The sequence below is a fragment of the Thermobia domestica genome, chromosome 1, assembly GCF_964235325.1.
Source record: "Thermobia domestica chromosome 1, izTheDome1.hap1.1, whole genome shotgun sequence".
Taxonomy (NCBI): Eukaryota; Metazoa; Arthropoda; class Insecta; order Zygentoma; family Lepismatidae; genus Thermobia; species Thermobia domestica.
In genome coordinates, this window is record NC_137454.1 from 153,969,590 (window position 1) to 153,985,465 (window position 15,876).

Here is a 15,876-nt window from a genome sequence, read left to right on the forward strand (position 1 = left end):
CATGCTTTGAGCTGCATTAGAAGTGGTGGTAGAATTACACGACACACGGAATTAAACCAAATAATCAAACGAGCACTAGCCAGCATCGATGTTCCTAGCATCATTGAGCCACAAGGATTGTATCGAAATGATGGTAAAAGACCGGACGGAGTAACTTTAATCCCTTGGAAAATGGGCCAGAGTCTTGTATGGGATGTAACATGTGTTGATACTTTCGCTCCTTCATACATAACACTAACATGTGAGGAAGCAGGAAATGCAGCAGAAGCAGCGGTTAAACGTAAACATACAAAGTACTCCAGACTGAAAGAAGACCATCTTTTTGTTGCCTTTGCTACAGAAACGATGGGAGTTTTTAGCAAAGAAGCCAGTGATTTTTTGAATGAGTTAGGATCAACTTTAATTAAGAAGTCAGGCGACCCAAGAAGCAAACACTATTTAATACAACGAATAAGCCTAGCAATACAGAGAGGAAATGCAGTCAGCATTTTAAAGTCCTTCCCATCAGCACAAGAGCTGGATGAAATTTTTTACTTAAAATAAGTAGTATAAACATGGTGATGGACAGCGATTTGCTTTTTAAGTTTATTTAGAAAATCCGTTCTATTTCCCATTATATTTCTTCGCTGGGATGATATTCTTATTTCATACGTTTTCTCGTAACAATAGAAAAGATTGCAAGTAACACGTTGGAAAACATTTGCAAAATCTATGGAATATATTTCCTATTCTGTTTTTTATATCATGTATGTAAAACATTTTCAGTATTACTATGAAAACATTTTCTCTTTAAAAAAAATATAATTGGTTTTAACTGAAAAAAAGTGAACAATAAGTAAATTGTTAGAATAAGTATTTGAATAATGTATAAATTATTTGAATAAAAATACAAAAAAAAAAAAAAAATGAATATATATATATATGACGGTTAAAGAATTTAAACTCTGTTATAACAACATTTATATATATGTCTGTATTTTCATTAATTTCGATCGTGTCTGAAGAAGGATATGCTAGATATCCGAAACAGTTACAAATTATAATTTAAAATAAAGTAAAATGTTATTTAAAAAAAATAAATAAATAAAAAAAATATAATAATTTAGTGGTAAATTATCAATTTAATTGTGTTCTTTCTTTTCTTAAAAACAAAGCTTACGTTACTTATGAAGTGTATACAGCGTGAAATAAGAAATCAATTCCCAGAACAATAGTTTTCAAACTTGTTTAGTTTACCACCTCTGTTGCTATTATAGTGAATATATATATATATATTTTTTAACAAATCTGTACAATAAAAGATAAAGAAACTGTTATTTGTTAACTTTTTCGAGGAAAACTACTTTTGTAACACTCTGTACAGTTAGGTATTCTTTCACAGAAAATTTATGTTTTCTCTCTCTATTGTATACTTAGTTAAGGAACTACTAGTTGAAGTTTAACGTCCTTTTTCTGCACCAAGGCTGTACGAGACACGGACCTAGAGTTTAAGGTAGGATCCGAACCACCGTAATGTGTTCAAATTTCAAGGATCTTCGAACGGGAATCGAACACGAAACCCCATGCTCCAAAGGTGCGCACACTAGCAACTAGACAAGCGAAGAGAGCTATAAGAAACTACTACATGTATTAATGTGAGTTAAGAGACTTAAAAAAAATACAGAACAACTATTGTTTTATTTCCATAATGATCTTTGTAGACGATGGTAAGTGTAAAACTACCACGAAAAGTAAAAAAGAAAAAATAAACTAATAAAAACTGCAACCGAAAGACATGAACTGGACATATGAAACAAATGTGAGCTTTCTTTGTTGTTGTTCTTGTTGTTGTTTCAGTTCCTTGAAAACTATTTCAACAAACGAATATATGAAAAATATTTTGTTTTGGTATATAGTATAATATTCAGTTTTAACGGTAAACATGGAACATGATACAAAGATAAACATGATGAAAAGTTTAAGCTTTGGATACAATTATTGCAAAAGGATAGTGAGTATAAACATCGTTTGTGGGCTTTTCTAGAGAGTAAAAGTACAGAAGTGGTTTAATTTTCAGACATAGACTAAAAATTTTACATTATATTTCATCTTTGATTTGAGGGAATATTACGGCGAGAGTTTGAAATAAAAAGACATGACTCACGTTTATGGCTTTTTATTCAGAGTGCGACTGAATTCCTTTAGTTTTCCAGATTTCTGTTCCCAGTTCCGAATATTCCTGTTCGACACCAAATTTATAATAAACTTTAAAATAACATCTATTTACACGTAAGCATATATCAACGCATTGTCTTATATTACTACATGTTTCATAATACCACCGGGATTTCGGACTCTCAAGCTCAAGGGCAAACTCACTCCAAGAAAAAGAGAATAAATAAATTTTGACTTCTGAGGACTCTTGGTAAAGGATTTTTGTTTGAGATCCATAATGTTAGGTCATGATCCTGGCCTGCTTGAACATTTTCTGGCACACAGACAACTTGTTTGTTCAATTTTGTGTTTCGTCTGTTAACGGTTTTGTTTGACACTTGGTTTGAAAATTATGCTGTACTGTAGCATTTGACTCGGATTTTAGCGAATTGTAACACAAAGAAAGCTCTCTATTTACTAGAAAATATTGTGCTTCTTCACTGTTCCTAGACTAATGCACATTGCCTCCTGATAAACAGTTTAGCACAGAATATGATATATATATAAAACTTGGATATTCATTCTTCTAATACTTCCCCTTGAGATGAATTAGTCTCCGAACTACAGGCCTCCGAAATACCGGAAGGAATTACAGAATGTGGTGTATTTCAACGAACTGTATCTATTGAAGTCAACAATCTGCGATATCTGCGACAATTCGTACTCGAAAAACAAAATTTGAGATCGGAAGCAAATACTCATTACAAACATTTAAAACGACTCCAGGAGCAAAAGTCTACTCATCCGCCACAATAAACACTCCACAACATTCAATCTTGTGTTCAATTTAGTATGAAGTGGCATGTTGATGTTTACAAACATGTAACTTTGTGAATAAGGTCGAACAATCAATGCCCGGAAACATGGAAAATCTCCATTCTTTATAATTTTACCGTTGATTCACATTATTGACAAAAGTAAAATCTCCGAACACAGGTTTAAAAAATATTTTCTTACATTCTCTCCTCCTCAAGGATACAATATTAACATTTTTCACACACTTTACGTGTTATAACCTTGAAGGTTTTTCAACAATGTCTTCGAACCAGTACCTGTTTGCGGAAATAGTTACACGTCTAACCGGTTAAATAAGTTTAAATAAATTGAAAAACAGTTAATGAAAAGAAGCTTCATCTTTCGTGATTTTTCATTTCTTTTACTGGTTCGCGAATAGAAGGTTGAAAAGAGCCAATATATAAGGACTTACGAAGATGTTTTACAAATTATAAGGACTATTAGAGATAATTGATCTGGTTTATATAAAGATTACACTAATAAAAAGGACACAACACAATGTTAATTATTACCTGACAATAAATATGGAGCAGTTACTTGTTTCAAACACTTGGAAATGTAAGCTGTTGTAAGTACTTTATTACTGCCATCATCCTGTAACAATGCAGGCTCTAAAACTCCCTGAAGAAAGTGTATCCTAATTGCTTGAGCAAGAATTTCTCCTATAATTGGATGAGACTCACGAACTAACTATAAAAGGAGGAAATAAAGACAAATTATACTCCATAGCAAGTATAAATGAAAACACTTCGTAAAGTATGAGAAAATATTTACCTCCCTAATTAGCTAATTCTATGGATTAAGGAATTTGTAAGTTCTCTATCACAAAAACCAAAGAACGTCAATGTATTCTACCCTGTGGGGATGTATACGAGGGGAGGCTGGAAAGTTAATGAAATCACCAACAAGAAATTTACCTGGAAGACCTATTTTAATACACTATTCAACGTATTCCCCCCGAAGCTCAATACACTTTTCACAACGATGTTGCAACATTTCTATCCTTTGCAAATAGGTCTTGTCCTGCTGTGCAAACCAGCTCTCCACCTCCGCAATGATTGCCTCATCGAATGGAAAATGTTTGCCTCTGAGATGTTTTTTCAAATGTGGGAAGAGGTGATGGTCGGAGGGAGCCAGATCAGGTGACTAGGGAGGGTGAGGTACACAGGTGAAGCCCAAATCCACCAGCAATTGCATGGTTTGATAAGCCTTGTAGGAGGGTGCATTGTTCTGGAGAAACTGAACCCACTGCTCACTTTTCCCCGACTTTTTTTCTTCAGAGCCTCCTTTAGCTCAAATAATTGGAATAAATCCCACCATTGATGGTTTCACACTTTTTAAGATATTTGATAAGGATGACACCGTCCTTATCCAAAACACCGATGCAAGCACCTTCTCAGCTGATCTTTGTCTTCGGAACTTCTTCGGTCGAGGAGATCCACTGTGGCGCCATTCCATGGATTGCTGTTTAGTCTCGGGTTTGATAAGCCTTGTAGGAGGGTACATTGTTCTGGAGAAACTGAACCCACTGCTCACTTTTCCCCGACTTTTTTTCTTCAGAGCCTCCTTTAGCTCAAATAATTGGAATAAATCCCACCATTGATGGTTTCACACTTTTTAAGATATTTGATAAGGATGACACCGTCCTTATCCAAAACACCGATGCAAGCACCTTCTCAGCTGATCTTTGTCTTCGGAACTTCTTCGGTCGAGGAGATCCACTGTGGCGCCATTCCATGGATTGCTGTTTAGTCTCGGAATCATAGTAGTGCAGCCATGTTTTATCTTCTGTCACCAGACTACGCAAGTACTCACCCGGGTTTTGAAACTTGCAAAATTTCCTGTGACATCTGCACCCGTGTTCGCTTCTGGTCAGCATTCAAATATTTTGGGATCCATTTGGCACTGACCTTCCGCATGTCCAAATATTCTGCTATTATGACACCCACACGCTCGCGCGATATCCCCACACACGCAGCAATGTTTTTGATCGATATGCGCCTATCCTCCATGATCATGTCATGCACTTTGTCGATGTTTTCCGTGGTCACTGACTGTACTTGAAGGCCTGCCTGAGCGAGGTTCATCTTTAGTCTTACGATGACGAGTCTTAAAACGCTTCACCCACTTCGCTAATCTTGTATATCCAGGAGCGTGTTCCCCCAAAGTATCCTGCAAAGTTTTATGAATTTCCAGGAGAATTTGTCTTGCAGCAGAAAAAACTTGATGACATTGCGAAGCTCATTCTTCTCGAATTTCCTTACATCCTCCGCCATAAAAACTTGATGACATTGCGAAGCTCATTCTTCTCGAATTTCCTTACATCCTCCGCCATATCTTCTTGCAGAACCTGTAACAAAGGAAATAACAATGATAAAATGATCATATATGGGATGAGAGGTTCACAATATATGACCTTTCTAATGACTACAATGATATGGCCTTTCTAATGACTACAATGATATGTTTCAATTTTTATTTCTTGGTGATTTCATGAATTTTCCAGTCCCCCTCGTACATCCTTCACTCCAAACATCTTGAAAAAAAAATGAAATCTAATTTAACGCTAATAGTTATGCCTTTTACAACGGAAACAAATGATTAATGAAAGTAAATGATTATGAGAGAATTCGTGGAATGAGAATGTGAAGGAAAATGGGTAAACTCCAAGAAATATGATAGTGTCCATCAAAAAATGGCTTGGGATCAAGCCAAGGATCCCTCGCAACAGAGGTGGGTACTCTACCACTGAGTCCTCATTCTTCCGCCATCGGTCTTATTTGTTGAAGTTTACCGTATCTTTTCAGCACCAAGGCTATACGAGGAAATTCCAATCCTTTCCATCAGGAATCGAATCAAAAACTTCCTACATTAAAGGCGCCCATGGTAGCCACTAGACCAGTGGACATGACCGCCAAAGGTCTCGTTTTATATTACCTTTCCCTCTTCTTCTAGACCTACTCAGAGACCTCTTACTTAGTTTTTTTCAACCGTAACAATGTACACCTGAAAGGACTTTTCCATTCAAGTGATGTCCCTCTCCTATCTTAAGCATCTTGCTTACGAACTCTTACAATATTCGGCTATCTGTATAAATTGTGGAACTCGCGTTATGTAACTCTACACAATTGATGTGTAAATTGGTGATTTCACACAATCAACATTTAGAAAAAAGATAGCACAATATCACAGACTCAAGAATTTTATTTGGATCTAAAAATGAAAACCAACGAAACTTTTTTTAAAATATGCTTATAATTTTAAACCTGCTAATACCTAACAGACAACAGTTAGTGCAATGAAGGCCACACTAACAACTAAATAGAAACTGAGAAACTACACTTGAAACAAACACTCCTCTTCAATGTACCAAAATATCGTTCCAAAAATCAAAACAGATTCTATATCTAGGTCAAGAATCTCAACTCATACATATTCATCAATTACAAGAATGATCAGAATCTACAACAAACTACATGATTTAACACATCTATTTTCGGACGGATGAGTTAAATTTATGTATGGAACCATATCTAATGATCATCTATGACTATTACTGTTTGTTAACACTCTGGCATACATGATCTTCTTATAGCTGGATTGTACATTCATTTTTTTTAGTTCTTTTTCGTATTTTATTTCCTATTTTCTTCCTTGTGATATTCATGTTATCACTGATTATGTAACTTAAGAAGGAATGTTATGAACTTATGTCTGTGTATTTTCACATACCTAGACTGCACGAAAGAAACAGTATACGTCAAAAAAGATAGGTTTTCAGAAGGTGATTTTTTATTTTACCAAGAATAAGTATGAATCACTTATACTAACAGTACCAAGACGCGATTATTCAACTCACGTTTAGATTGACTTATACCAAGTTAAGCGGAGGTGAAGCATGACACATAGATCTCCAATTTTGACTTATCTCATTTTGGTCAATTTCTGACTTATACTGTTCCTCCCGCGGTCTAGATATATAAATATATTATTATTATTATTATCATTATTATTATTATTATTATTATTATTATTATTATTATTATTATTATTATTATTATTATTATTATTATTATTATTATTATTATTAATAATAATACTCTCTATTTCAGAGTGAGCTCCTAACACTTGACGAAAGGCACTTCAACAGCCATGTTAAGACAATGTGTGTCTACAATGCTCTTCCCCCGTTAATTCATTATTTTCTAATCTTTGATGTTTCATAACTTTTTCTTCATATTTTTAACCAACGTCAGCACAACTCAAGGAGACTGACTAAAGATAAGAATGCAGGAATCATGGTGGAAAAAATATTTTTTGTTGATTTTTTACATTTAAATCGATTTCATTTAAATTGAATCTTTCTGCTTGTATAATACAAGAAGGGAATTGAAGAAAAAACGTTAGGAATTAGAATTAAATATTAATTATGCCATTTAAGTGAAAGTTTTGGAACTGAAGTTTGAATTAATCCCCAATCGTTAACGGTTAACCTATTTCAATCAAAAACAATGTTTCACAAGCATTAAGGAAAAAGTACAGCAATGTTTATCAACATGACACTTTCTCTTCGCAAAAGTTACTGACATTTGGCAGGGACATATTAAAAAAAAAAAAAAAAAAAAAAAAAAAAATCGGAATTAGCTTGCGGCACGAAATACATATAAAATACGTAAATTTCGCCTAAACTTATAATATCTATTAATATTAAAAAAATCAGAGAAGGGATCGAACCCCTCTAAATACGGCCCTACTATCTGGGAACAAACAGACGCGCACACAAAAGAAGTTTCGTCTTAAAAGTCCATGGTGATTTCCCCGTTGGAATAGTTAATGATTTAAAACCGTATGTTACGAATAGAAGAAAGCAGGATTCCCCCGTTACCAGTTCAAAACGAGATTTTCCCTAATCATCCTCTGCATGACACTCATTTTCATACTCGTACATACATTTGAGTCTCATTGTATTACGATTATTATCTTTAATAATCGAAATAACAGAACACAAACGGGATTTTACTTATTTTCACTTCAATTTATTTCGGAATATGATTTAAATCAACGATTTTTATTTTAAAAAAATGAAGTGATTTAAATCTTGATTTAAATCAATCCACTCTGGCAGGAATACTCTAGGTACCAGAATTAAAAGATACATTTATTCATTATCCTCTTAAACAAAGTATAGAGGTTTAATATGTAACGGATATAAATTTGATTTTAAAATATAATTTCATTGCACTTTAAATTTAAACAGATCTCTGTCATATGAAAGTCAGTAAATGTTCTGATTGTTTGATGCATATTAGCATTAAATGTACAGTGTGGATAACATCAATCACTTTTGATCAAAATTAATTTCAATTATCTTCTTGCTTGTACAATCTAAGCGTACGATTCACTAAGTAACCATACATTTTCATCCCATTTTCACACTCTCCATTTGTTATGACAGTAACTCATCTAGTAAGTGCTTACATAATAAACAAAAACATGACAGAAACCTGTTCTCTTATCTTTCATGTTAGGATATATTGCAAATTTTCGAAATGTCTCAAAAGACTAAAAAATATAAGTCAAAAAAGGTAGCAGATAGATAAGATTGTAAAGGTTTTGTTAAAAATTCGATACTATATGCAAGAGTAAAATAAAATAACACATCAAGAATCCTTTTAGGTCAATCCTGTTGGCCACAAAAGTAAGTTATAATGAAACTGGGAGGCAATATAATCTCAAAAACGTGAAATAATTCACTCGTATTCTTTCTAGATTTTGAATTTTGAACTATGTGTGGGCAATCTGCCCACGTCCAAACTCATCCTTTTCATAAGTATACGCAAGGAACAACGCATAATGTGATAAATTACTTACTACAAAATAATTCAAATTTTTCATAACCAATGAAAATCACATTCACATGCTTTATCGTAAACTAACCCTATAAATGTATACTCTTTTGTCTATAACCAGTGATGATTTCTGGGGTGGCCCGGGGGCGGGGGGAAATCCCCCGGAGCTACAAAATTCCCCCCGGGTGCTTCAGGCCTCTCCTTATAATAATTTAGTGTGAACCTATTGTCTACTTGGGCTTAGTAGAAAAATATTTCTAAATTAAGCTCAACAAAACTTTTTTAAAAACATACAATAAATCATTTTCATTTGTGCGTACATTTTATCAGTTAAATAAGTCTAGCTCGACTCTTGTCTTTCAGTGTAATTAAACATTTTCAATGCTGTAGATTTTTCAGTTAATATTACTTTCGTTCTCTTTGTGAAAGTTCAATCGAGAAAGAACTTTTAAATGAATCTGATATAGCAGATGGTGAGCCCGAAGATAACGAAGTGAAAATAAACCTGTCAGGTTTTGATGCAGAAGACAGTAATTTGAACACTTTATTTGATAATATCAATGGAACAAATGGAAGTAGTGGTACCGTTCGTTGCAGTGAATACCTTGTAATGTTAGTCATGCTGTAGCACTGTTAGTGTGCAACACTGGCAGACAAGTGATAGCTTGTTTGCTTACATTTTACATGTGCGTTCCCAGGTGCAAAAACCTGACTTTGTGCTAATAGAAAAACTGCAACTTTATATTGGGTTGGCAATACTGCTCCTCTGATGATATCCCCAGTAGTGAGCAATGAAGATCATTCACACTGTCTATCTCTCCGCGGAAACAAACTTTAAAAGAATTTCGCCATTCCAAGAATTACCGGGATGGAAAGTATAAAAAGTTAACCCTGAATTCATTGGAATACTGAAATATGCACCTCTTCCCCATTCTATCGTATCACCACCAAAATGAGATTAGAAGCAGCCTTTGCACACATACTACACTGTACTAAGTTGCTATTGATTTGTATGGTAGTTTTACTATAGAAACAAATAAAATAAATAGGTAAATAAAAAATGGTAACTTAAACAATTACACACAACAATTTAACACTGTACTTAGAAACCCAGTAATATAGAAAATAAAACTATATGGTGTCTTAGATATGTCAAGTTCATATCAGACAATATAAATTAATTTCCGTGAGAAATAATGACCTTTAAGTTGTGGGCCTCACAGCCCCCCCCTCCCCCCGTTGGTGTTTCATGTAACAGAAAAATATCCTGGTATTCCTACGGTTAATATATTATGATATTTATAATATATGCAAGTTTGTAACTATTGTGTAGATTTGTCTATTTGTATGAGACACAATTATAAGCTGTACGAATGATCAGAATAATGTATAAGTTCTTTATATATTATCAAAATTTCCTCACGTTATATCATGTATGTAGGTTATTAGTATTTCTGTTTGTGTGTGCCTTTGAATTGTCAGTTCAAATGTATAACAACATCGACAACCCAAATTTCTAAAATTTAAAATTTGATTTCTATTAATAAACTTTACCTGTAAAATATTTTAATAGTTTTTCATAATTTTTGTCGGCCTTTCCAGACTGAATAAATATTTATGCCCCTTCTTCAAGTAAGAATTAAGTGGGAACTGCTGTAGGACATTTATGGTTTGTAGTTCTCTTCCCCCTTATGTAATAATACCTCCCGGGGTGGGGAAGAATGTTCTGGAATCATCACTGTCTATAACTGAAGTAAACTACAATAACGTAAATGACATCTGATAAATTTAGGTATCGTGCATGAATCAGATTGATGAGTTGCACCCTTTAAAATATATGTGTCATGTTATCCGTTACACCATAAGAATTTAAGATAACAATCATTCTTACATGCCATAAAAATTAGGGATAAGAAGATCTTAAGTGAGGGTGGATGGTTCAGATATAAATTGTGAAGAATATACTATGTTCTAATCCTGTGAATGTCTAGTTATAATATGCAAAAAGTATTTATTAAGAGTGTTCTAATCTAAAAAAAAAAAAAAAAAAAAAAAAAAAAAAAACTGGATTACGGGTCATTTAACCAAGAGATTTTTCTGAGCACAAAACAAAGCAAATTTTCGTTTGGCATATGAAAATTCGGTCTATCAATATTTCTCAATTCATTCCAGAACACTATTCACAACGTAAAAATTGTAGAAATTTCTATTACTCTTGGGGGTTATTAGAGATTTTTACCTGGTCACAGTAGTCTAGCCACGCTAGGAAGCTTGAAACTTGCCTGCATCCTGGAAACTTGGAACCATCGACCCATTGTGGCGAATCTAACCTGGAAAGTAGGTACGTGCTGAATTACAACGAATAACAATTATTTCATGATTGATGTTTTTCGAATCAAGTTTTTAATTCTAGAAAATTATTTATTTCTTCCATTCTAGTTTACAGAAAGAGAAAGACAAGATTTAACTCTTACAAGAAATATATGAACTTGTATGGTAATAAAAAATCGGAAGTCTGTATATGCACGATCATAAACACACCTGAAATTGAAACAGGTATTCCTTATGTATCGCCTGCAACTGAATAAACTAAAGCGATGTACGACGTCTGTATAGGGTTGAATACATTATAAATATTCTGTCTGTAAATTCCACAATACAGCAATGTATAGAATCAATGAATATTGTTCTATGGTTGTAGCGTAGCGAATATGCAGATAAAACGTAACACATTATTATGCCTGTAATGATTAATTTCTTCCTGCAGTGTACATATACAATAAAAAATATACAGTGTAACTTCTGAATAAAGGACACCGATAAGCCATGATTATTTGTCCGTTACGGAGAGGATAAACAAATTTAGATTACTCACAGCTAATATCGGGGGATTTTCAGAGTAAGAGAGGAAATATTCCTTGTTGAAATTTTATCATAAAACTAACAACGTTTGTTCCTTTATATTTGAAGGTGGAAAAAAAAGATGAAAGTTCCAAGGAAAAGAGGACAGAAAGACATCAGAGATGTAAAGAGCTTCCGCAATGTATTCTTCGACATACGAATTGGCTCTCCAAGATTGATTTTACTATACGACTCCAAGCAGAAAACAATTTTTGTGTATAGAGAAAAGAAGAATTTGAAGTTCAGCTTTCAACTGTTTTGTGGTAATTCACTTATGACACAAACATTTTGCAGGAATAAAATTTTCTGTCTACTGTACTGCATCGCAGATTTATTTTCAAATTGCCAGAAAGTACTTTCTGTTTTAAATACGAATGAAATGAGATTAATTCTTGTAGTTATGAACAGGACACTAAAATGTTGGGAGAAAAAGAAGGTTGACGATATTTAGAAAAAAAAAAAGTTTCTGTTCCGTAATATATATATAATATATATATATATATATATATATATATATATATATATATATATATATATATATATATATATTTTTTTTTTTTTTTTTTTTTTTTTTTTTTTTACCGGGGCAAAAATATCTGTTCGTGTTAAGAAATTAAGCGAAGTAAGTTTCGGTGTATGTACTGTACAATCCTCAGTAGAAAGTTTACTACTTCATATCTATTATTTTGCCAGTAACTTCGAAACAAATGAATTAATCTAAGTATAAATTTCTTTAACAGACAGAAATTTATGTTCTCTTGTTTCATAATAATATGTACATACCAAACTTGGCCAGATTTGTTCGCTTGATATTGTTGGCAAACAAACGATATAGAATACGTACGCAATATTTGGAACTGCACGGGTTCGTATTACAAGATGCATCTAATAACGAACAGTTCGTTGACAAAGAATTAAGAAAATAATAATATCTATGTCTAACATTTTATACTAGTTGTACACTGCTTAAATGTTTGATGGCTACGTTACAAGAACATCTACAGGACCAAGCTTTGCTCACTGAGAGTAAGAAAATGATAACACAGAGCGGCCGAAAGTCACGAAGGGGTTTTTATAACTGCGAATAACTTTTTTATTTATCGTTAGTTCCCACTGTTATTTCACAGACATGAAGACCAAAGATAGGAAATTCTTTACATTTATGTGTGGAATATAATCTCAGGTAGTGTTCGCCATTATGGGCCTCACAGTTACGGGTCCTGTGTAGCACATGATTCATGACAGGAGTCAACACTTCTAGTCCGAGTGCCGTATTTCTGCACGAATATTATCCTAGAGTTGCTGTATTTTTCACATACACGTTCGCGAACAGTCTGCTGAAGTGGAAATGTTCCATTTTCATGAACATATGGCGTCTTACCAGTGTGGAGTCCAAATGGTTGATGCAATTGGGAAAATTCCAACATTTCAGATTAAAAACCGCCTATTTCCAACAATATTTCAACTCTTTACGTTTTTTTCATACCTTTACTTATAACGCAGTTAGCCTATGGATACCTTCGATATAATGACCAGGCGTATATTTCCATACATGTTGTAACATTCGTTTTATAACTTCACAAAGCATTCGATTTCGAAATTTGCTACTACTCTACCGACTACGGTTTGGAATATTCAAATGATCACACTTTACCCAACGACTCTTGTACAAATCAAGCGCGGGAATCGTGGAATTGGTGGGGGATTTTCGCCAATTTCGCAAGAGAATGAATCAGTACCTCTACCTTAATATATATCAATATAACATAGGACCATATCTAAGAAAAAATACGAAAAGACAGAGGTAAGTTTTAGAAGTTAGTGTTTGCTTACAACATAGGAGAAAAATCCATGGAATTTCTTTCAAATATCGCATGGAATAATAGACGTCAGAAGCGAAAACTGAATTTCAGACGATACTTTCTACATTACTCCCTGGACATTTAATCGGGTTAGGTAAATCTCAAATATATATTTACTACTTGAGATTGTACTTCTTACTGTAAAAAATAATGATGCTAGTTACACTTTACTATAGAACAATTTCTGGTTGTGACCACGAGTTCCAGGGCTATGATTACCACCGCCCTCAGAAAAGCAGTAGATTTACACCATTCAACGAAAATTCCGGAAGGGTGCTTCCTACAGATGATATTAAATGAGTTTTCTCGAAGTCGAGATCAAACTAAATAGCTTTCTCTGATCACCTGAAAACAATATGTCATCAACTTTAATGAAAAGCATTACAGTTGCTCATTTTCAGAAATAAATTGACAAACATAAAAACGTTCAAGCAAGAATAGCTCGTTTTAGAATGTAGGGTTTGTAATTTTGTAAGCCAATCTATTTTTCATGCGTACAAGATAAAACAGCATTATCTATAAAACATTATTGAAATATCTCTATTACTGTTTCAAATGCCTACTAATGTTCCCATTAATGTCTCAAATGTCTAACAAAAGACGTACTAGAACGAAAAAAATACGAAATATTTACATTTCTTTTAAGTAAATACAAGTTAATACAATAAACCATGAAGCACAAGTAAATACTAACAGAGGTTTGAAACTGCAGATAGGAATAAGCAGGACAGGAAAGAAATGTTTAGGAAAAAGAAAAAAGAAAAAGAAAAACATGCACAAATATGTTATTCCAAAATTCATTAGTACCACGCAACTTACCCCCAGTTCACTTGCATGTCTTCGAAGTCATTAGGATCAAGATCTTTAGGTATTGCACTGAACAATGTGACAAGACGGAGGGCAAGGGTTGTGCAAAAATTAGAATTGGCTACAACTGAACGAGCAATTTTATCATCCGGTAGAGACGCTAGCACCATAATCCCTTCACAAGCTTTTACAGTTATCCTACTATCCTACAACAAATAAAAACAAAAATAGTGCTATTAATATATGGCAACTTTGCTTAGGTAATGTGACTTGCATCCTATTCTTTATGATAAAGCTTACAAGTTATGTAAAAACATCTCGTCAAATTAATGATGGCATAATCTCTTCGTCGGGTTATTCCAGGATCAAAAATAAATGGGACAGGATAATGAATACATTAACTTCCAAATCATGTTTAATTAAATTAGGTCTGGGTCGATATATTGTTCATGCCATATTTGCAACTTACGCTCGATCATGTTTGCAGAGAAGATTAAGTTTTTGTAACCTCTAAGCTATATACTAATTTAATTACACGAGAAAAAAAAATGAGAGCTTTAATTGTACATTCCATGGTTATGACTTTACTGAAAAGTATGAAAGAAATGGTGAAATAAGAATGTGGGAGAACTTCGAGAAAATCCACCAACACGATCCGTCCATCGCAAACTCACACGATTTGGGATCGAACCAGGGATCCCTCCCAACATAAATGAACACTCCACTAGTGAGTTAGCGTGCCCCTGGTCTAATTACTGAATTCCTAGTAAAGGAGGAACTAACGCGCGTGCTTTCTGTATGCATTAATTCGGGTTTGATTCTTGATGAGCATATGTGTTCAGATCCCATCTTCAACTGAAAATTCACACTTCATATAGTCTCGGTGTTGAAAAAGTACATTTAATTATATAAAAAAAGAGATAAAAACTCAAACACAAATTTCACAATTATGAGTGTTACACTCACATAAAATATTAAAATAAAAACATCATTGGATCCGTAAGAACAATATATATGTTCTTTATTACTTGTGTGTATCTGAGTGAATATATATGAAAATAAACTATATATAGTACATTAATTTACGAACATCGTTCTAGATACAGATGAGTCATTCACACTGAAAACAATTTGAATGAAGAATGGGAAGGAATTTTGAAGGTCAACTTTATCTATATTTAAGGCTCTTATCTCAGCAGTACCCTAGGAGACAATGGGAAGTCCTGGCAAAAATTGTAGACTTATCATTCAGGATTCGAAACCGAGAACCCTTGTCTGCAAAGCACGAACGCTAATCGTTTATTCACGCATCCGCTATATTTAATACAAATCAATGTAATAATAATAATAAAAAAAATCCATGTCTTAATGAACAGTGTTCTATTCTATAGCCTCAAAAAAGTTTGCAAAATAACGATCTTTATTTCTGAAGCATTAAAATATAAATAAATAATAAGGTCTAATATTTG

The 15,876-nt window shown here is 33.5% G+C and overlaps 1 protein-coding gene across 3 annotated transcripts in view; it reads right to left on the bottom strand.

Moving 5' to 3' along the window:
- LOC145690128 (FHF complex subunit HOOK interacting protein 2A-like) overlaps positions 1-15,876 on the bottom strand; it is a 79,675-nt gene that overhangs the window by 18,019 nt on the left and 45,780 nt on the right. For all 3 annotated transcript variants that reach the window (XM_081764734.1, XM_081764715.1, XM_081764724.1), the window contains exons 6-8: positions 14,420-14,613; positions 11,077-11,167; positions 3,501-3,678 (exon numbers count right to left, since the gene is read on the bottom strand). In XM_081764734.1, coding sequence (XP_081620860.1) covers positions 3,501-3,678; positions 11,077-11,167; positions 14,420-14,613 — 463 coding nt within the window. The remainder of the gene's footprint in view (positions 1-3,500; positions 3,679-11,076; positions 11,168-14,419; positions 14,614-15,876) is intronic.